The sequence below is a fragment of the Oncorhynchus mykiss genome, chromosome 7 (assembly GCF_057628025.1).
Source record: "Oncorhynchus mykiss isolate SJ-2025 chromosome 7, ASM5762802v1, whole genome shotgun sequence".
In the NCBI taxonomy this organism is placed as follows: Eukaryota; Metazoa; Chordata; class Actinopteri; order Salmoniformes; family Salmonidae; genus Oncorhynchus; species Oncorhynchus mykiss.
Window position 1 is genome coordinate 82535469 of NC_143028.1, and position 21836 is coordinate 82557304.

Below are 21836 nucleotides of genomic sequence, written 5' to 3' on the forward strand. Positions count from 1 at the left end.
CAGAGCCACCTGGCTACTAGCTACACTCTGAACCGGAGCTGGCCCAGAGCTAGTTAGTGCTGACGTTAGCTAGACCAGAGCTAGTGTGGAACAGAGCCACCTGGCTACTAGCTACACTCTGAACCGGAGCTGGCCCAGAGCTAGTTAGTGCATACCAGAACTAGACCACAACTAGTGCGGACCAGAGTTAGACCAGAGCTAGTGTGCTAGCTAGCTACTATATGCCCTGGCCCAGAGCTAGTTAGTGCAGACCAGAGCTAGATCATTGCGCTAGGGTCTCATACCCAACTCTGTTGCTCGGCAACGTTGGCTCAAAACATTGCCAGTGTATCATCAGCTATAAGCAACTCAACACGTATCAGTCCTGCTCTCTGATATGGACATTTTATCAAAATCTTAAGGATTTTGCTTTCTTTTAGACCTGTTATAAACACACTGTAAAACAAAATACTGTTGATTTTACAGTAATATGTAATTTACTGTAAATTCCAAATAAACTTTGGTCAACTTTACGGCAAAGTTTATTTGGAATTTACATTAACATACTGTACTTTTTTTTTACAGTAATTTACATGTAACCGGCTTACAGTATATTACCGAAATAACAGTAGGATGATTTTTTACATTTTTTTTACAGTGCATGTATGGGCCTGAGAACTGTCACAGACCATAAGCAAAGCACTTGAACTAGTACTAAAGGAAGTGTGATGACATGTGTTTCTCAGACAGAGGCTGGTGTCAGTGAAGGAAGTGTACCAGTACCCTGACACCCAACCTGGAGATGAGGATGCCTTCTCCAGGGAACCTTTCATCGTCTGGTTCTCTTCCCCCAAAACAGGTGACTGTCTGGCTGAACTAACCAACACATTATTACCGTTAGACTAGATGTTATCGGGGCAGGACCACTTCACTGCAGAGCTACACTTCAATTACAATTCTTGCTCGCAGTTTTAACAGCGAAGAAGAAATACCGAATTGGCAAGTTGCTTTGACAGTTAGAAGGCAGTAGGTTAAACTGGCATATTGTATCACAGCTGTAAAAGTTGCTTGGGACAACAAGTATCCCTCTTTCCCTGCAGCCGTCCAGGACTTTGTGATCATCCCGATCCACACCACTCCAGAGACGTCCGTCAGGGAGATAAATGAACTGTATGATGTGTTCCAAGATGTCAAGCAACGATGGACCTCAAAGGTAGAGCACACACACACCTACCTACCATGGTTTGGACTGACCTATATCCTATATATACACACACCTACCTACCATGGTTTGGACTGACCTATATCCTATATATACACACACACACCTACCTACCATGGTTTGGATTGACCTATTTCCTATACACACACACACATACACCTACCTATCTTGGTTTGGACTGACCTATATCCTATATATACTCACACACACACACACACACACACATATATATATATATATATAGTTGTAGTCTATCAGCAGTTTAATAATTTCCTATCAATCAATCAAATGTATTTATAAAGCCCATTTTACATCAGCCGACGTCACAAAGTGCTACACAGAAACCCAGCCTAAAACCCCAAACGGCAAGCAATGCAGATGTAGACGCATGGTGGCTAGGAAAAACTCCCTAGAAATGCCAGAAACCACCTTCCTAGTGGTTTATCAGTAGTTGTATCATTTCTGATTTCACCCCTGTAAAAAAAACATGCACAGGTAAAGTTTATTACAACATACAGTATCTCCCAGAAATAGCTACAAGCTCATATAACTCCACTGGTAAACCACAACAGTCACCACCAACAGTAGAGATCAATGCTCTCCATGGTGTGTGATATTTGTAACAATGAGATATTTGTAACAATTATGTATTTGTAACAGTGTGAATTTGTAATAGTGTGTATTTGTAATAAATGTTCAGATTACTATGGGTATTAGCAGATATCATTTCTATAAATGGTGAAAAAAAGGCCCTAAAATGACACCTTACTAAACCAAATTTGTGTTCAATGTAAACTGTAATCGGTACAAGATTAAAACAGATTATTTTGGTGCAAAAAAAAATCTCCATTGAGCATGTTTTTTTTGTGTCCAATGTACTTTGCACACCTGTGGTAGTTTCCATGCTCAATCTCACATCTCCTTTCTTCAGAATGTGATCATCATGGGCGACTTCAATGCGGCCTGCGGCTACGTACCCAAGAAGCAGTGGAGCAGCATCCGCCTGCGGTCTGACAGCAGCTTCCTGTGGCTGACGGGTGACACCATCGACACCACCGTAAAGGAGTCCACAGACTGTGCCTATGACAGGTCAGAGGGCATTGCCATAGAAACATACATCAGGGGTCATACAATCCCGTGCACATCCCTATGGCTTCCCTTTGAGTGTAACGAATGTGGTTAAGCTTTAAGCTCAGCGGGTTAAACAGACTTGTAATGTGACCTAGGAGCCAACCCGATCAGTATACTGAGCAGGTGCTGGATGTCAACGTAACTGTTCATCAGCCAGAACGTCTTCTTTAGGATTTCTCTTTCTGCTCTATGGTTCTCCTGCTCCTGTCTGATCCCATCCTTGTTCCTCTGTCTGTCAATAGGGTTGTCCTCCACGGGGACAAGATGATCCAGGCAGTCAACCCAACCTCTCTGGATGTGTTTGACTTCAGACGGGCCTACGGACTAACCGAGCTACAGGTATAGCACCCTCTCCTCTCTCTCTCTTTCTCTCTCTCTTGACAGATCTGAAATGCATCTAATGTAGACTGTACCAACTAGAGATCCAAAACGTCTGAATGTAAAACAGTGTCAGTGTTAAATCTTCTGATGGTGTCAGTGTTAAATCCTCTGATGGTGTCAGTGTTAAATCCTCCGATGGTGTCAGTGTTAAATCCTCTGATGGTGTCAGTGTTAAAGCCTCTGATGGTGTCAGTGTTAAAGCCTCTGATGGTGTCAGTGTTAAAGCCTCTGATGGTGTCAGTGTTAAATCCTCTGATGGTGTCAGTGTTAAATCCTCTGATGGTGTCAGTGTTAAATCCTCTGATGGTGTCAGTGTTAAATCCTCCGATGGTGTCAGTGTTAAATCCTCTGATGGTGTCAGTGTTAAAGCCTCTGATGGTGTCAGTGTTAAATCCTCTGATGGTGTCAGTGTTAAATCCTCTGATGGTGTCAGTGTTAAATCCTCTGATGGTGTCAGTGTTAAATCCTCTGATGGTGTCAGTGTTAAATCATCTGATGGTGTCAGTGTTAAATCCTCTGATGGTGTCAGTGTTAAATCCTCTGATGGTGTCAGTGTTAAATCCTCTGATGGTGTCAGTGTTAAATCCTCCGATGGTGTGTGTTTGTGTGTTCCAGGCCCTGGCGGTGAGTGACCACTACCCAGTGTGCATCACTGTGAAGGCCGCTCCGAGGAATAAGGGTTAACGTCTTGTCCTCGTAACGGTACCGTCCTGAGGACGTCTCGGTGTCCCTCGGGTGGTCTGTGTGCGTCCTGCAGTGTTTGCTTTGCTCCAGTCCAGAGCTAATTAATCCCAGAAGCATGGTCACTGAGCTGCACTCTGTGCTTCAAGATTATTATACTTTTGTGTTTTATATTCGTTTTTATTTCTATTAGTATTTTTTTGTTGTTGTTGACTTAATCTAGTAGTTTTTATTCTATTTGAGTTTTCTAAAAACATTTCTATTTGGTTTTTGATATTATTTAGTTTTAGTGTTAGCCTGGGTGGCTAATAGCTAGGAGGCATGTATGTGTTGTAGGTTGTATTTCTAGTTGTCTCAGACCTAGATTATAGATTATTACAGATTGCATTACAGATTAGACAGACCTAGACCCAGAGAAACAGGCCTATTGAAACATCTCCTGACAGCATTTACCTGACAGATTCAAAAGCTTGAAAAACCCATTAGAAAAAAAATCTAAAACTAAACATAGTGGGTTTTTCATGTAGTTTAGTTTTGGAATCAAAAATAATAGTTTCAGTACAGTTTTAGTTTTTAAAGTGGGTTTCTTAATTATATATATATATTTTTTTAATAAATATTTTTTTCATGATTAGTTTTAGTTTCCTATAATAACGTTGGCGTACTTTGCTCCAGCCACTCAGAGGTTAATGTGTGTGTTTCCTTGTTGCTAGGCGACCAGCTGTGCCTGTGACCAGCTCATTTGAAGCATCTTGCTTTTCTTCTCCCCATGCTTTGTTTACTGCATCACATGGCAGCTTTTTCCTGCCATCCTATTACCAAGTAGTGCACTATATAGGGAATAGGGCCCTGGTCTATAGTAGTGCACTATATAGGGAATAAGGCCCTGATCTAAAGTAGTGCACTATATATAGGGAATAGGGTTCTGGTCTAAAGTAGTGTACTATATATAGGGAATAAGGCCCTGGTCTAAAGTAGTGCACTATATATAGGGAATAGTGATCTGGTCTAAAGTAGTGCACTATATATAGGGAATAAGGCCCTGATCTAAAGTAGTGCACTATATAGGGAATAGGGTTCTGGTCTATAGTAGTGTACTATATAGGGAATAGGGCTCTGGTCTATAGTAGTGTACTATATAGGGAATAAGGCCCTGGTCTATAGTAGTGTACTATATAGGGAATGGGGTTCTGGTCTAAAGTAGTGCACTATATAGGGAATAGGGCTCTGGTCTAAAGTAGTGCACTATATAGGGAATAGGGCTCTGGTCTAAAGTAGTGCACTATGTAGGGAATAGGGTTCTGGTCTAAAGTAGTGCACTATATAGGGAATAGGGCCCTGGTCTATAGTAGTGCACTATATATAGGGAATAGGGCTCTGGTCTAAAGTAGTGCACTATATATAGGGAATAGGGCTCTGGTCTAAAGTAGTGCACTATATAGGGAATAGGGTTCTGGTCTAAAGTAGTGCACTATATAGGGAATAGGGGCCTGGTCTATAGTAGTGTACTATATAGGGAATAGGGCCCTGGTCTATAGTAGTGTACTATATAGGGAATAGGGTTCTGGTCTAAAGTAGTGCACTATATAGGGAATAGGGTTCTGGTCTAAAGTAGTGCACTATATAGGGAATAGGGCCCTGGTCTATAGTAGTGCACTATATATAGGGAATAGGGCTCTGGTCTAAAGTAGTGCACTATATAGGGAATAGGGTTCTGGTCTAAAGTAGTGCACTATATAGGGAATAGGGCTCTGGTCTAAAGTAGTGCACTATATAGGGAATAGGGTTCTGGTCTAAAGTAGTGCACTATATAGGGAATAGGGTTCTGGTCTAAAGTAGTGCACTATATAGGGAATAGGGCTCTGGTCTAAAGTAGTGCACTATATAGGGTTCTGGTCTAAAGTAGTGCACTATATAGGGAATAGGGCCCTGGTCTATAGTAGTGCACTATATAGGGAATAAGGCCCTGGTCTAAAGTAGTGGACTATATAGGGAATAGGGTTCTGGTCTAAAGTAGTGCACTATATAGGGAATAGGGCTCTGGTCTAAAGTAGTGCACTATATAGGGAATAGGGTTCTGGTCTAAAGTAGTGCACTATATAGGGAATAGGGCCCTGGTCTATAGTAGTGCACTATATATAGGGAATAGGGCTCTGGTCTAAAGTAGTGCACTATATAGGGAATAGGGTTCTGGTCTAAAGTAGTGCACTATATAGGGAATAGGGCTCTGGTCTAAAGTAGTGCACTATATAGGGAATAGGGTTCTGGTCTAAAGTAGTGCACTATATAGGGAATAGGGTTCTGGTCTAAAGTAGTGCACTATATAGGGAATAGGGCTCTGGTCTAAAGTAGTGCACTATATAGGGTTCTGGTCTAAAGTAGTGCACTATATAGGGAATAGGGCCCTGGTCTATAGTAGTGCACTATATAGGGAATAAGGCCCTGGTCTAAAGTAGTGGACTATATAGGGAGTAGTGTACTATATAGGGAATAAGGCCCTGGTCTAAAGTAGTGCACTATATAGGGAATAAGGCCCTGGTCTAAAGTAGTGTACTATATAGGGAATAGGGTACCAGAGTCATGTTAAAAACACCTGACGACATGCAAATGGCTTATCCAAATGTAAATGATTATTTCCTCAGTTGAACCAGTTTGTAATATGTCATGTAGCAGTGTTCTTTTAAGGAACATTATTTATAGCTAACATATGTCTGTATATCCTATATCAGAGAATACATTTGGTATATCCTATATCAGATAATATATTTGGTATATCCTATATCAGAGAATATATTTGGTATATCCTATATCAGAGAATATATCTGATATATCCTATATCAGAGAATATATCTGGTATATCCGATATCAGAGAATATATTTGGTATTTCCTATATCAGAGAATATATTTGGTATATCCCATATCCACCATAATTTGCAAATAAATTCATTAAAAAATCCTACAATGTGATTTTCTGGATTTGTTTTCTCATTTTGTCTGTCATAGTTGAAGTGTACCTATGCTGAAAATTACAGGCCTCTCTCATCTTTTTAAGTGGGAGAACTTGCACAATTGGTGGCTGACTAAATACTTTTTTTGCCCCACTGTAAACAGCGTTATGGTAATGTGGGCCGCACCGTCTCCCATGAGCTTCCCCAAGTTGTACCAAACGGACCAGTTCGTAGTTGGATTCTTCACCCATCTTTTATACCTTCTCCGGAACGTAAACGTTGTTCGGACCTCAAGTTCTGTGAGGTGGAAGAAATTCCTTTGTTCTCTATGAAAATTCACTCTGTCTCTATACTGTGGCCATGAGGAGATCATCTCTTCCAGCAATTTACGACCTCTCTGACCTCAGCAGCCTAGTTGTAGGAGGCAGGGAGAGGGGGATGGGGCTTGCTGTACCCAAAGATGGCAACGTCATGACACCGACTTGCCAAAACTATAGTTTGTTAACAAGAAATGTGTGGAGTGGTTGAAAAATGAGTTAATGACTCCAACCTAAGTGTATGTAAAATTCCGACATCAACTGTATTTCTCATAGAAAAACATATATTGACGTCGATCTGAATGTGATTTCCCTGGTTAAATAATGAATAGAATAGAATAGGGATGTCGATATCAATGTGATGTCGATCTGAATGTGATTACCCAGTGTGCAAAACCTTGGAAGATCATTGCTGAAGACACTAACGTCCCACGAAGACTCTAACGTCCCACGAAGACACTAACGTCCCACGAAGACACTAACGTCCCACGAAGACACTAACGTCCCACGAAGACACTAACGTCCCACGAAGACTCTAACGTCCCACGAAAACACTAACGTCCCATGAAGACTCTAACGTCCCACGAAGACACTAACGTCCCACGAAGACACTAACGTCCCACGAAGACACTAACGTCCCACGAAAACACTAACGTCCCACGAAGACTCTAACGTCCCACGAAGACACTAACGTCCCACGAAGACACTAACGTCCCACGAAGACACTAACGTCCCACGAAGACACTAACGTCCCACGAAGACACTAACGTCCCACGAAGACACTAACGTCCCACGAAAACACTAACGTCCCATGAAAACACTAACGTCCCATGAAGACACTAACGTCCCAGGACCTGGGACAGGGTAACAAGGACCACCATGGCACTAGATTTTAATGTGTTTTTAATCCTCAATCATTTTTTTTATATGAAATTGTACTGTATATTTTTCTAAAACATTTCTGAGCATGTGTTTGGGAAACTGGCCCATCTTAAAAGTTTACTTCCTTCTGCTCATTAAGCTCAAGGTGACGTAGTCTCCTATGATTTAGGTCACCACACATTTAGGTGTCGTTAGCAGGATCAAGTGTTGTGCTCCAACGGATGTATTTCAAATCTGTCAAATGTATTCATTAATTTATTCACTCACCTGTCCCTGGGCACCGCAGCCTCTCCCCTCTCCAGGGTGGATAACACAGGAGGCAGCTCTCCTCCTCTCCAGGGTGGGGAACACAGGAGGCAGCTCTCCTCCACTCCAGGGTGGATAACACAGGAGGCAGCTCTCCTCCACTCCAGGGTGGATAACACAGGAGGCAGCTCTCCTCCACTCCAGGGTGGATAACACAGGAGGCAGCTCTCCTCCTCTCCAGGGTGGATAACACAGGAGGCAGGACAGTCTTGTTGGTGGACAGGGGGAGTTTAGAGAGACAGCCCTAGCTGCTCCTTGGCCCTGCGAGGGACAAAGCTGGTGGGGAAGTCTCGTCGTTGATGGCTCTGCCAGGCGGGTGTAACACTCCTTCACGATCTACTTCCGGTAACAGTTCTGGTTCTGGGTGGTCAGGAGGTTTCTCATCCTCAGGTCTGCGGTTCTAGAATGCCCTTTACTGTTCTAGAATGCCCAGTGCTGTTCTAGAATGCCCAGTACTGTTCTAAAATGCCCGGTACTGTTCTAGAATGCCCGGACTGTTCTAGAATGCCCGGTACTGTTCTAGAATGCCCGGTACTGTTCTAGAATGCCCAGTACTGTTCTAAAATGCCCGGTACTGTTCTAGAATGCTCGGACTGTTCTAGAATGCCCGGTACTGTTCTAGACAGTCTGGAGAACAGGCTATTCCTGCACTGGTTGGTTGGTTCTACTGTTCTAGACTGTCCTGTAGCGGGTGGCTGGCTTCAGAGTGGTGAGACTGACTGAAAGAGCAGTTTGACCTCTCTCTCTCTCTCAATTCAATTTCAATTTAAGGGGCTTTATTGCCATGGGAAACGTATGTTTACATTGCCAAAGCAAGTGAAATAGATAAACAAAAGTGAAATAAACAATAAAAAATGTACATTAAACACTACACTTCCAAAAGCTCCAAAAGAATAAAAACATTACAAATGTCATATCATGTCTATATATGGTGTCGTAACAATATGCAAGTAGTTAAAATACAAAAGGGAAAATAAACATAAATATGGGTTGTATTTACAGTGGTGTTTGTTCTTCACTGGTTGCCCTTTTCTCGTGGCAACAGGTCACACATCTTGCTGCTGTGATGGCACACTGTGGTATTTCACCCAGTAGATATGGGAGTTTATCAAAATCGGGTGTGCACATAGCCTGTCTTCCCTTGCGAGCCAGGTCTGCCTACGGCGGCCTTTCTCAATAGCAAGTCAATGCTCACTGAGTCTGTACATAGTCAAAGCTTTCCTTAATTTTGGGTCAGTCACAGTGGTCAGGTATTCTGCCGCTGTGTACTCTCTGTTTAGGGCCAAATAGCATTCTAGTTTGCTCTGTTTCTTTTGTTAATTCTTTCCAATGTGTCAAGTAATTACATTTTTGTTTTCTCATGATTTGGTTGGGTGTAATTGTGCTGCTGTCCTGGGGCTCTGTGGGGCCTGTTTCTGTTTGTGAACAGAGCCCCAGGACCAGCTTGTTTAGGGGACTCTTCTCCAGGTTCATCTCTCTGTTGGTGATGGCTTTGTTATGGAAGGTTTGGGAATCGTTCTCGCTCTCTCTCTCTGTGGCTCTCTCAATTTCAATTCAATTGACTTTATTGACATGGCAAGTTCATTATTACTTACATTGCCAAAGTATACATATATACAAAGAAAAATATATATTTATATATAAAATATTTCTATATATATATAAAGAAATGGTGATAGTAATAATAAGAGTAGTAGTGGACATGGGATCACCATTAACAACAACAACAATATTAATGAGAACAACAACAATACATTAAAGCAATGGTAGACCAGTGTCAACATGACTGAGAAGACACATGACCTGGTAGTGGACCAGTGTCAACACGACTGAGAAGACACATGACCTGGTAGTAGACCAGTGTCAACATGACTGAGAAGACACATGACCTGGTAGTAGACCGGTGTCAACACGACTGAGAAGACACATGACCTGGTAGTAGACCAGTGTCAACACGACTGAGAAGACACATGACCTGGTAGTAGACCAGTGTCAACACGACTGAGAAGACACATGACCTGGTAGTAGACCAGTGTCAACATGACTGAGAAGACACATGACCTGGTAGTAGACCAGTGTCAACACGACTGAGAAGACACATGACCTGGTAGTAGACCAGTGTCAACACGACTGAGAAGACACATGACCTGGTAGTAGACCAGTGTCAACATGACTGAGAAGACACATGACCTGGTAGTAGACCAGTGTCAACATGACTGAGAAGACACATGACCTGGTAGTAGACCAGTGTCAACATGACTGAGAAGACACATGACCTGGTAGTAGACCAGTCTCAACATGACTGAGAAGACACATGACCTGGTAGTAGACCAGTCTCAACATGACTGAGAAGACACATGACCTGGTATGAAAGACAAAACAAAACAAGATGGGAAATATTATCCACATTACTTTGCACTTTTCACTGGCTGTCCCTCAGGTTGTGGCAGGACACATATTCGGCTGTCCCTGAGAGAAGAAGTCTGTTTGCTTGTTGTTAATTCATTAATGTAGATGTTAAATAGTGTTGGACTTATTGGGCAGCCCTGTTTCACTCCACGTCCCTGAGAGAAGAAGTCTGTTTGTTGTTGTTAATTCATTAATGTAGATGTTAAATAGTGTTGGACTTATTGGGCAGCCCTGTTTCTCTCCCCGTCCCTGAGAGAAGAAGTCTGTTTTCTTGATGCCAATTTTAACCACATTTGTTTTTAATGTACATTGATTTAATAAAATCACATGTTTTCCCTCCAATACCACTTTCTATTAGTTTATAAAAAAATACCTTTGTGCCAAATTTAATCAAATGCTTTCTTGAAATCTACAAAACACGAGTAGATTTTGCCTTTGTTTTGGTTTACATGTTTGTCAATTAAAGTGTGGAGGGTGTAAATGTGGTCTGTTGTATGATATTATTTTAGAAATCCAATCTGGCTTCTGCTCAGGATGTTGTCAAGGAAACGTAGTCTGCTATTTATGATACTGCAGAGAATTTTCCCCAAGTTGCTGTTAACGCAAATTCCTCTAATTATTTGGGTCAAATTTGTCTCCATTTTTATAGATTGGTTCCAAATATCAGGGAAAATACCTGCAGTGAGGATAATGTTGAAGAGTTTGAGTATAGCCAATTTTAATTCGTGGTCTGTATATCTGATCATTTCATTTAAAATACCATCAGCACCACAGGCCTTTTTGGGTTGGAGAGTGCATAGTTTTTCCAATAATTCTTCTTCTGTAATTGGGGTATCCACAGGATTCAGGATTAGTGGGCTGACTGTGAACGCTTTGAGAGACTCTGGGTTGAGGTCAGTGATAAAGTAGTCTACAGTACTGCTGCCAAGGGATGATCTGTAGGTGTATCTACCAAAAGAGTCCCCTCAGCCTACCATTGACTATGTACAGACCCAGTGTTCGACAGAGCTGTAGGTGTATCTACCAAAAGAGTCCCCTCAGCCTACCATTGACTATGTACAGACCCAGTGTTCCACAGAGCTGTAGGTGTACCTACCAAAAGAGTCCCCTCTCAGCCTACCATTGACTATGTACAGACCCAGTGTTCGACAGAGCTGTAGGTGTATCTACCAAAAGAGTCCCCTCAGCCTACCATTGACTATGTACAGACCCAGTGTTCCACAGAGCTGTAGGTGTACCTACCAAAAGAGTCCCCTCTCAGCCTACCATTGACTATGTACAGACCCAGTGTTCCACAGAGCTGTAGGTGTACCTACCAAAAGAGTCCCCTCTCAGCCTACCATTGACTATGTACAGACCCAGTGTTCCACAGAGCTGTAGGTGTACCTACCAAAAGAGTCCCCTCTCAGCCTACCATTGACTATGTACAGACCCAGTGTCCCACAGAGCTGTAGGTGTACCTATCTAAAGAGTCCCCTCTCAGCCTACCATTGACTATGTACAGACCCAGTGTTCCACAGAGCTGTAGGTGTACCTACCAAAAGAGTCCCCTCTCAGCCTACCATTGACTATGTACAGACCCAGTGTTCCACAGAGCTGTAGGTGTACCTACCAAAATAGTCCCCTCAGCCTACCATTGACTATGTACAGACCCAGTGTTCGACAGAGCTGTAGGTGTACCTACCAAAAGAGTCCCCTCTCAGCCTACCATTGACTATGTACAGACCCAGTGTTCCACAGAGCTGTAGGTGTACCTACCAAAAGAGTCCCCCTCTCAGCCTACCATTGATTATGTACAGACCCAGTGTTCCACAGAGCTGTAGGTGTACCTACCAAAATAGTCCCCTCAGCCTACCATTGACTATGTACAGACCCAGTGTTCGACAGAGCTGAAGGTGTATCTACCAAAAGAGTCCCCTCAGCCTACCATTGACTATGTACAGACCCAGTGTTCCACAGAGCTGTAGGTGTACCTACCAAAATAGTCCCCTCAGCCTACCATTGACTATGTACAGACCCAGTGTTCGACAGAGCTGTAGGTGTATCTACCAAAAGAGTCCCCTCAGCCTACCATTGACTATGTACAGACCCAGTGTTCCACAGAGCTGTAGGTGTACCTACCAAAAGAGTCCCCCTCTCAGCCTACCATTGACTATGTACAGACCCAGTGTTCCACAGAGCTGTAGGTGTACCTACCAAAAGAGTCCCCTCTCAGCCTACCATTGACTATGTACAGACCCAGTGTTCCACAGAGCTGTAGGTGTACCTACCAAAAGAGTCCCCTCTCAGCCTACCATTGACTATGTACAGACCAGTGTTCCACAGAGCTGTAGGTGTACCTACCAAAAGAGTCCCCTCTCAGCCTACCATTGACTATGTACAGACCCAGTGTTCCACAGAGCTGTAGGTGTACCTACCAAAAGAGTCCCCTCTCAGCCTACCATTGACTATGTACAGACCCAGTGTTCCACAGAGCTGTAGGTGTACCTACCAAACGAGTCCCCTCTCAGCCTACCATTGACTATGTACAGACCCAGTGTTCCACAGAGCTGTAGGTGTACCTACCAAAAGAGTCCCCTCTCAGCCTACCATTGACTATGTACAGACCCAGTGTTCCACAGAGCTGTAGGTGTACCTACCAAAAGAGTCCCCTCTCAGCCTACCATTGACTATGTACAGACCCAGTGTTCCACAGAGCTTCACGAGCTGTACTCCATAGTTGTTTCTGTGTGGGTATGTGGGGAGGGAAAGGTTGTTGCTTCCTGTCTGTATGTGGGGAGGGAAAGGTTGTTGCTTCCTGGTAGGTGTTTATCCCCATGACTGTTAATAGTGTCTTGTTCTTCTGCTGTTCTAGCATTCAGGTCTCCACAGACCGGCACGTTGCCTTGGGCCTGAACGTGACTAATTTCCCCCTCTAGAATGGAGAAACTCTCTTCATTGAAGTAGGGTGACTCTGAGGGTGGAATGTATGTGGCACAGAGGAAGACGTTTTTATCTGTCAAGATGGCCTCTTTGATTTTTAACCAGATAAAGAATTATCCTGTTTTGATCAATTTGATTGAATGAGTTAGTTCAGATTTATACCATATTAGCATTCCCCCTGAGTCTCTGCCCTGTCCTGAGTCTCTGCCCCGTCCTGAGTCTCTGCCCCGTCCTGAGTCTCTGCCCTGTCCTGAGTCTCTGCCCTGCCCTGAGTCTCTGCCCTGCCCTGAGTCTCTGCCTTGCCCTGAGTCTCTGCCCTGTTTGATTCCTTTTATTTTAGTGGGTGGTAGGATTATCTCCCTATAACCTAGTGGACAGCCAGTGGAAACATCACCTCTGCACCATGTTTCCTGTAGTACTACAATATCAACATCATTAATTTCTTTCAGGAAGTCTGGGATTCTGCTCTTTAGCCCAAAAGCAGAGGGCTTCAATCCTTGTACATTCCAACATGCAACGTAAAAAGATTTCATACCTTTTTTTTCTTTACCTTCAAAATGAGACAAACACTCACAATCCAACAATAACTATTAAAATAGGATTTTTCAATTAACGTAAACTCTTATTATGCAAATGTAATTTGTTTATCATTAAATATAGCATTTGTGTCATGACACTTGGCTGGGTGTAGTGTGAGGATGGTGGAGTTCTTGTGCTCATCTTACCATGACCCTCGGCCTATCACATGTGAGCATCCATGACCCTCGGCCTATCACATGTGAGCATCCATGACCCTCGGCCAATCACGTTTTTATTTTTTTTATTTCACCTTTATTTAACCAGGTAGGCTAGTTGAGAACAAGTTCTCATTTACAATTGCGACCTGGCCAAGATAAAGCAAAGCAGTTCGACACAAACAACAACACAGAGTTACACATGGAGTAAAACAAACATACAGTCAATAATACAGTATAAACAAGTCTATATACGATGTGAGCAAATGAGGTGAGATAAGGGAGGTAAAGGCAAAAAAAAGGCCATGGTGGCAAAGTAAATACAATATAGCAAGTAAAACACTGGAATGGTAGATTTGCAGTGGAAGAATGTGTAAGGTAGAGATAGAAATAATGGGGTGCAAAGGAGCTAAATATATAAATAAATACAGTAGGGGGAAGAGGTAGTTATTTGGCCTAAATTATAGATGGGTTATGTACAGGTGCAGTAATCTGTGAGCTGCTCTGACAGCTGGTGCTTAAAGTTAGTGAGGGAGATAAGTGTTCCCAGTTTCAGAGATTTTTGTAGTTCGTTCCAGTCATTGGCAGCAGAGAACTGGAAGGAGAGGCGGCCAAAGAAATAATTGGTTTTGGGGGTGACCAGAGAGATATACCTCCTGGAGCGCGTGCTGCTATGGTGACCAGTGAGCTGAGATAAGGGGGGACTTTACCTAGCAGGGTCTTGTAGATGACCTGGAGCCAGTGGGTTTGGCGTCGAGGATGAAGAGAGGGCCAGCCAACGAGAGCATACAGGTCGCAGTGGTGGGTAGTATATGGGGCTTTGGTGACAAAACGGATGGCACTGGGATAGACTGCATCCAATTTATTGAGTAGGGTATTGGAGGCTATTTTGTAAATGACATCGCCGAAGTCGAGGATTGGTAGGATGGTCAGTTTTACAAGGGTATGTTTGGCAGCATGAGTGAAGGATGCTTTGTTGTGAAATAGGAAGCCAATTATTGATTTAACTTTGGATTGGAGATGTTTGATGTGAGTCAGGAAGGAGAGTTTACAGTCTAACCAGACACCTAGGTATTTGTAGTTGTCCACATATTCTAAGTCAGTACCGTCCAGAGTAGTGATGTTGGACAGGCGGGCAGGTGCAGGTAGCGATCGGTTGAAGAGCATACATTTAGTTTTACTTGTATTTAAGAGCAATTGGAGGCCACGGAAGGAGAGTTGTATGGCATTGAAGCTCGCCTGGAGGGTTGTTAACACAGTGTCCAAAGAAGGGCCAGAAGTATACAGAGTGGTGTCGTCTCCATAGAGGTGGATCAGAGACTCACCAGCAGCAAGAGCGACATCATTGATGTATACAGAGAAGAGAGTCGGTCCACGAATTGAACCCTGTGGCACCCCCATAGAGAATGCCAGAGGCCCGAACAACAGGCCCTCCGATTTGACACACTGAACTCTATCAGAGAAGTAGTTGGTGAACCAGGCGAGGCAATCATTTGAGAAACCAAGGCTATCGAGTCTGCCGATGAGGATGTGGTGATTGACAGAGTCGAAAGCCTTGGCCAGGTCAATGAATACGGCTGCACAGTATTGTTTCTTATCGATGACGGTTAAGATATCGTTTAGGACCTTGAGCGTGGCTGAGGTGCACCCATGACCAGCTCTGGAACCAGATTGCATAGCGGAGAAGGTATGGTGGGATTCGAAATGGTCGGTAATCTGTTTGTTGACTTGGCTTTCGAAGACCTTAGAAAGGCAGGGTAGGATAGATATAGGTCTGTAGCAGTTTAGGTCAAGAGTGTCCCCCCCTTTGAAGAGGGGGATGACCGCAGCTGCTTTCCAATCTTTGGGAATCTCAGATGATACGAAAGAGAGGTTGAACAGGCTAGTAATAGGGGTGGCAACAATTTCAGCAGATCATTTTAGTACGAAAGGGTCCAGATTGTCTAGCCTGGCTGATTTGTAGGGGTCCAGATTTTGCAGCTCTTTCAGAAGATCAGATGACTGGATTTGGGAGAAGGAGAAATGGGGAAGGCTTTGGTGAGTTGCTGTGGGGGGTGCAGTGCTGTTGACCGGGCTAGGGGTAGCCAGGTGTTAGCCAGGTGGAAAGCATGGCCAGCCGTAGAAAAATGATTATTGAAATTCTCAATTATAGTGGATTTATCGGTGGTGACAGTGTTTCCTATCTTCAGTGCAGTGGGCAGCTGGGAGGAGGTGTTCTTATTCTCCATGGACTTTACAGTGTCCCAGAACGTTTTTGAGTTTGTGTTGCAGGAAGCAAATTTCTGCTTGAAAAAGCTAGCTTTGGCTTTTCTAACTGCCTGTGTAAATTGGTTTTTAGCTTCCCTGAAAAGTTGCATATCACTGGGGCTGTTCAATGATAATGCAGAACGCCATAGGATGTTTTTGTGTTGGTTAAGGGCAGTCAGGTCTGGAGAGAACCAAGGGCTATATCTGTTCCTGGTTCTAAAATTCTTGAATGGGGCATGTTTATTTAAGATGGTGAGGAAGGCATTTAAATTAAAAAAAGAACAGGCATCCTCTACTGATGGGATGAGGTCAATATCCTTCCAGGATACCCCGGCCAGGTCGATTAGAAAGGCCTGCTCGCTGAAGTGTTTCAGGGAGCGTTTTACAGTGATGAGTGGAGGTCGTTTGACCGCTAACCCATTACGGATGCAGGCAATGAGGCAGTGATCGCTGAGATCTTGGTTGAAAACAAGGTGTATTTGGGGGGCAAGTTGGTTAGGATGATATCTATGAGGGTGCCCGTGTTTACGGCTTTAGGGTGGTACCTGGTAGGTTCATTGATAATTTGTGTGAGATTGAGGCATCAAGCTCAGATTGTAGGATGGCTGGGGTGTTAAGCATGTTCCAGTTTAGGTCACCTAACAGTACGAACTCTGAAAATAGATGGGGGCAATCAGTTCAAATTGTTTGGGTACAGACCTGGATAGTAGGACAGAACTCTGCAGGCTATCTTTGCAGTAGATTGCAACACCGCCCCCTTTGGCAGTTCTATCTTGTCTGAAAATGTTGTAGTTAGGGATGAAAATTTCAGAATTTTTGGTGGTCTTCCTAAGCCAGGATTCAGACACAGCTAGGACATCAGGGTTGGCAGAGTGAGCTAAAGCAGTGAATAAAACAAACTTAGGGAGGAGGCTTCTAATGTTAACATGCATGAAACCAAGGCTATTACGGTTACAGAAGTCATCAAAAGAGAGCTCCTGGGGAATAGGAGTGGAGCTAGGCACTGCAGGGCCTGGATTTACCTCTACATCGCCAGAGGAACAGAGGAGGAGTAGGATAAGGGTACGGCTAAAAGCTATAAGAATTGGTCATCTAGAACGTCTGGGACAGAGAGTAAAAGGAGGTTTCTGGGGGCGATAAAATAGCTTCAAGGTATAATGTACAGACAAAGGTATGGTAGGATGTGAATACAGTGGAGGTAAACCTAGGTATTGAGTGATGATGAGCGAGATGTGAGAATAGTAGACTCCGCATTTGTTTAATGTCACTCATTTCATTGGTGGGGGCTGGGCCAGTTGCTCCTCTCACAGCCTGTGCATAGCTCTGCCTGCTGGGCTGTGGCTCCTCCAAGTGTGGGTCTGCGGTGGGGCGCAGGAGGGTGGGAGGCCTCGTCTGGGTAGCTCTGAAGCTGGGCTGGGGTGGTCTGTGCTGCGCTGGCTGTGGTGGGCATTGAGGTTGGTGGTGCTGTGGTAGTGGCTGGGGGGTCCATGGTGCTGGTCGTGGGTGTTGTCTCTGTGATCTCGGAGGGGTGGAGATTGCTCCGCTGTTCCTGGGTGGAGAGGTCGGGCTGCGGTTTAAATCGACGTCCTTGAGTGTTGGCAAGGATGGAGAGTGTTGGCAAGGATGGAGACTGTTTCCCTGTACAGGTGAACATGGCCATAGGGACAGTCCAGTTCAAGGGTGGGGTGGTGGGGACTGTCTCCCTGTACAGGTGAACATGGCCATAGGGAAAGTCCAGTTCGAGGGTGGGGTGGTGGGGACTGTCTCCCTGTACAGGTGAACATGGCCATAGGGACAGTCCAGTTCGAGGGTGGGGTGGTGGGGACTGTCTCCCTGTACAGGTGAACATGGTCATAGGGACAGTCCAGATCGAGGGTGGGGTGGTGGGGACTGTCTCCTTGTCCGGTTGAACATGGTCATAGAGACAGTCCAGATCGAGGGTGGGATGGTGGGTGTTGGTGTTGGGTGTTGGAGCTGGGGTGTGGCAGGTCTGTGCCGGTGCCGCTGTCAGTGGGTTGGGAAGGAGGGGTGCAGCAGGCAGGGCTGGGGAAGCCTGGCTGGTTGAGCTGGTCTCCTCTGCTGTGTGAGGGCAGGGCTGGGGAAGCCTGGCTGGTTGAGCTGGTCTCCTCTGCTGTGTGAGGGCAGGGCTGGGGAAGCCTGGCTGGTTGAGCTGGTCTCCTCTGCTGTGTGAGGGCAGGGCTGGGGAAGCCTGGCTGGTTGAGCTGGTCTCCTCTGCTGTGTGAGGGCAGGGCTGGGGAAGCCTGGCTGGTTGAGCTGGTCTCCTCTGCTGTGTGAGGGCAGGGCTGGGGAAGCCTGGCTGGTTGAGCTGGTCTCCTCTGCTGTGTGAGGGCAGGGCTAGGGAAGCCTGGCTGGTTGAGCTGGTCTCCTCTGCTGTGTGAGGGCAGGGCTGGGGAAGCCTGGCTGGTTGAGCTGGTCTCCTCTGCTGTGTGAGGGCAGGGCTAGGGAAGCCTGGCTGGTTGAGCTGGTCTCCTCTGCCGTGTGAGGGCAGGGCTGGGGAAGCCTGGCTGGTTGAGCTGGTCTCCTCTGCTGTGTGAGGGCAAGTCATAGAGTGGTGATCTAGCTGCTCCTGCAGCTCCTCTCTTAGTATGGTCAGATTGTTATTACTGTTCTGCCTGTCTTTTTGGAGCTTTCTCTCTCTCTCTCTCTCTCTCTCTAATCAGAGACCAATATGTTATGGGGCAGGTGCATCTGTGTGAGAGTGTGAGGATGTTTCACCAGCCAAACTCACAGCGCCCCCATCTGACAGAACTGCAGAACAGGACAGAACGCGAACACACAGCAACAGAGCAGTTCTGCTTCCTGTCAAGATGATGGCGCTGTAGTACTAGAGTACTGTTTACTCACTGTGAGGGAGAACTGTAGTTATAGAGAGAGTACTGTTTACTCAAGGTGAGGGAGAACTGTAGTTATAGAGTACTGTTTTCCCACTGTGAGGGAGAACTGGAGTACTAGAGGTACTGTTTTCCCACTGAGGGAGAACTGTAGTACTAGAGTACTGTTTTCTCACTGTGAGGGACAACTGTTTTCTCACTGAGGGAGAACTGTTTTCTCACTGTGAGGGAGAACTGTTTTCTCACTGTGAGGGAGAACTGTTTTCCCACTGAGGGAGAACTGTAGTACTAGAGTACTGTTTTCTCACTGTGAGGGACAACTGTTTTCTCACTGTGAGGGAGAACTGTTTTCTCACTGTGAGGGAGAACTGTTTTCCCACTGAGGGAGAACTGTTTTCTCACTGAGGGAGCATACTGTTTTTCTCACTGAGGGAGAACTGTAGTTATAGAGAGAGTACTGTTTACTCAAGGTGAGGGAGAACTGTAGTACTAGAGTACTGTTTTCTCACTGTGAGGGACAACTGTTTTCTCACTGTGAGGGAGAACTGTTTTCTCACTGAGGGAGCATACTGTTTTCTCACTGAGGGAGAACTGTTTTCTCACTGAGGGAGCATACTGTTTTTCTCACTGAGGGAGAACTGTAGTTATAGAGTACTGTTTTCTCACTGAGGGAGCATACTGTGCATTGATATTTTACAAGAATCTCCATTGCAAAAAAATAAAATAAATCCAGGAATACTGTCGGCTTAATGTGGATCTGAGAAACTGGGCTTTTGACTGATTGATCAGGAGTAAAGAGTCCTGCCCCCAAACTGCTGAAAGAATCTACAAATGTAGATAATGTTCTACAAGTTTACAAAGCCTCTTGGCAACGTGACAACAGTGACTGAACTCTGAGCGCAGATGAAAAATCTGGTGTACTTTTTGATTCACAGCAGAATACTCAGTCGTAAATTGGACTTGTAATAACTCGGAAAATAAATTACGCAAATCTCATTGAAGGTATTCAAATGTCAAGTTACAAGTTTACGACCTTCGCTCAATGTTTTACACATCATGCAACAAATTTGCAAAATTTATTTGCACATCTTACTTGCAACTTTTGAATCTCAATGTTGAGATGGAGAGGGATTAAGAGCAGTTGCTTGGAGAGGGATTAAGAACAGTTGTTTGGAGAGGGATTAAGAGCAGTTGCTTGGAGAGGGATTAAGAACAGTTGTTTGGAGAGGGATTAAGAGCAGTTGCTTGGAGAGGGATTAAGAGCAGTTGCTTGGAGAGGGATTAAGAGCAGTTGCTTGGAGAGGGATTAAGAACAGTTGCTTGGAGAGGGATTAAGAGCAGTTGCTTGGAGAGGGATTAAGAGCAGTTGCTTGGAGAGGGATTAAGAGCAGTTGCTTGGAGAGGGATTAAGAACAGTTGCTTGGAGAGGGATTAAGAGCAGTTGCTTGGCGAGGGATTAAGAACCTGTTGCTTGGAGAGGGATTAAGAACAGTTGCTTGGAGAGGGATTAAGAGCAGTTGCTTGGAGAGGGATTAAGAGCAGTTGCTTGGAGAGGGATTAAGAGCAGTTGCTTGGAGAGGGATTAAGAGCAGTTGCTTGGAGAGGGATTAAGAGCAGTTGCTTGGAGAGGGATTAAGAACAGTTGCTTGGAGAGGGATTAAGAGCAGTTGCTTGGAGAGGGATTAAGAACAGTTGCTTGGAGAGGGATTAAGAACAGTTGTTTGGAGAGGGATTAAGAGCAGTTGCTTGGAGAGGGATTAAGAACAGTTGTTTGGAGAGGGATTAAGAGCAGTTGCTTGGAGAGGGATTAAGAGCAGTTGCTTGGAGAGGGATTAAGAGCAGTTGCTTGGAGAGGGATTAAGAACAGTTGCTTGGAGAGGGATTAAGAGCAGTTGCTTGGAGAGGGATTAAGAGCAGTTGCTTGGAGAGGGATTAAGAACAGTTGCTTGTAGAGGGATTAAGAGCAGTTGCTTGTAGAGGGATTAAGAGCAGTTTGGAGAGGGATTGGTATTCAGTCATGTTATTAATACTTTGAACTACTAAGATATAAATTAGATGCCATGGAATTAAATAATAAAACAAATGTAATGTACACAAATTAAATATTGTATTGAAGTAATGTGAATACGTGATGGACAGTCACCACCACCCTGGGACTTGTATATATTGTTTTATTCAGTATTGTTACAGCAGTCGACCCACATAATGCAGAGAGCATTTCATGTTTAAAAAAAAATATAAACAACCTCAAAACAGCACTTATCGCTCAGCACTAGAAACCGGTGGGTGCCTACGCCTGTCTATCAGAGTAGTGATCTGCCCAGAGACGATGCACTAGAAACCGGTGGGTGCCTACGTCTGTCTATCAGAGTAGTGATCTGCCCAGAGACGACGCACTAGAAACCGGTGGGTGCCTACGCCTGTCTATCAGAGTAGTGATCTGCCCAGAGACGATGCACTAGAAACCGGTGGGTGCCTACGCCTGTCTATCACAGTAGTGATCTGCCCAGAGACGACGCACTAGAAACCGGTGGGTGCCTACGCCTGTCTATCACAGTAGTGATCTGCCCAGAGACGACGCACTAGAAACCGGTGGGTGCCTACGCCTGTCTATCAGAGTAGTGATCTGCCCAGAGACGACGCACTAGAAACCGGTGGGTGCCTACGTCTGTCTATCAGAGTAGTGATCTGCCCAGAGACGACGCACTAGAAACCGGTGGGTGCCTACGTCTGTCTATCACAGTAGTGATCTGCCCAGAGACGACGCACTAGAAACCGGTGGGTGCCTACGTCTGTCTATCAGAGTAGTGATCTGCCCAGAGAC

At 44.8% G+C, this 21836-nt stretch overlaps 1 protein-coding gene across 2 annotated transcripts in view; it reads left to right on the top strand.

Moving 5' to 3' along the window:
- Positions 1–6282, top strand: part of LOC110528678 (deoxyribonuclease gamma) — a 38671-nt gene extending 32389 nt beyond the window's left edge. For both annotated transcript variants that reach the window (XM_090242095.1, XM_036984304.2), the window contains exons 4-8: positions 726–838; positions 1080–1192; positions 2133–2290; positions 2575–2671; positions 3329–6282. In XM_090242095.1, the coding sequence (XP_090098221.1) occupies positions 726–838; positions 1080–1192; positions 2133–2290; positions 2575–2671; positions 3329–3397 (550 nt within the window). In that variant the 3' untranslated portion in view covers positions 3398–6282. The remainder of the gene's footprint in view (positions 1–725; positions 839–1079; positions 1193–2132; positions 2291–2574; positions 2672–3328) is intronic.
- Positions 6283–21836: the final 15554 nt, after the last annotated feature.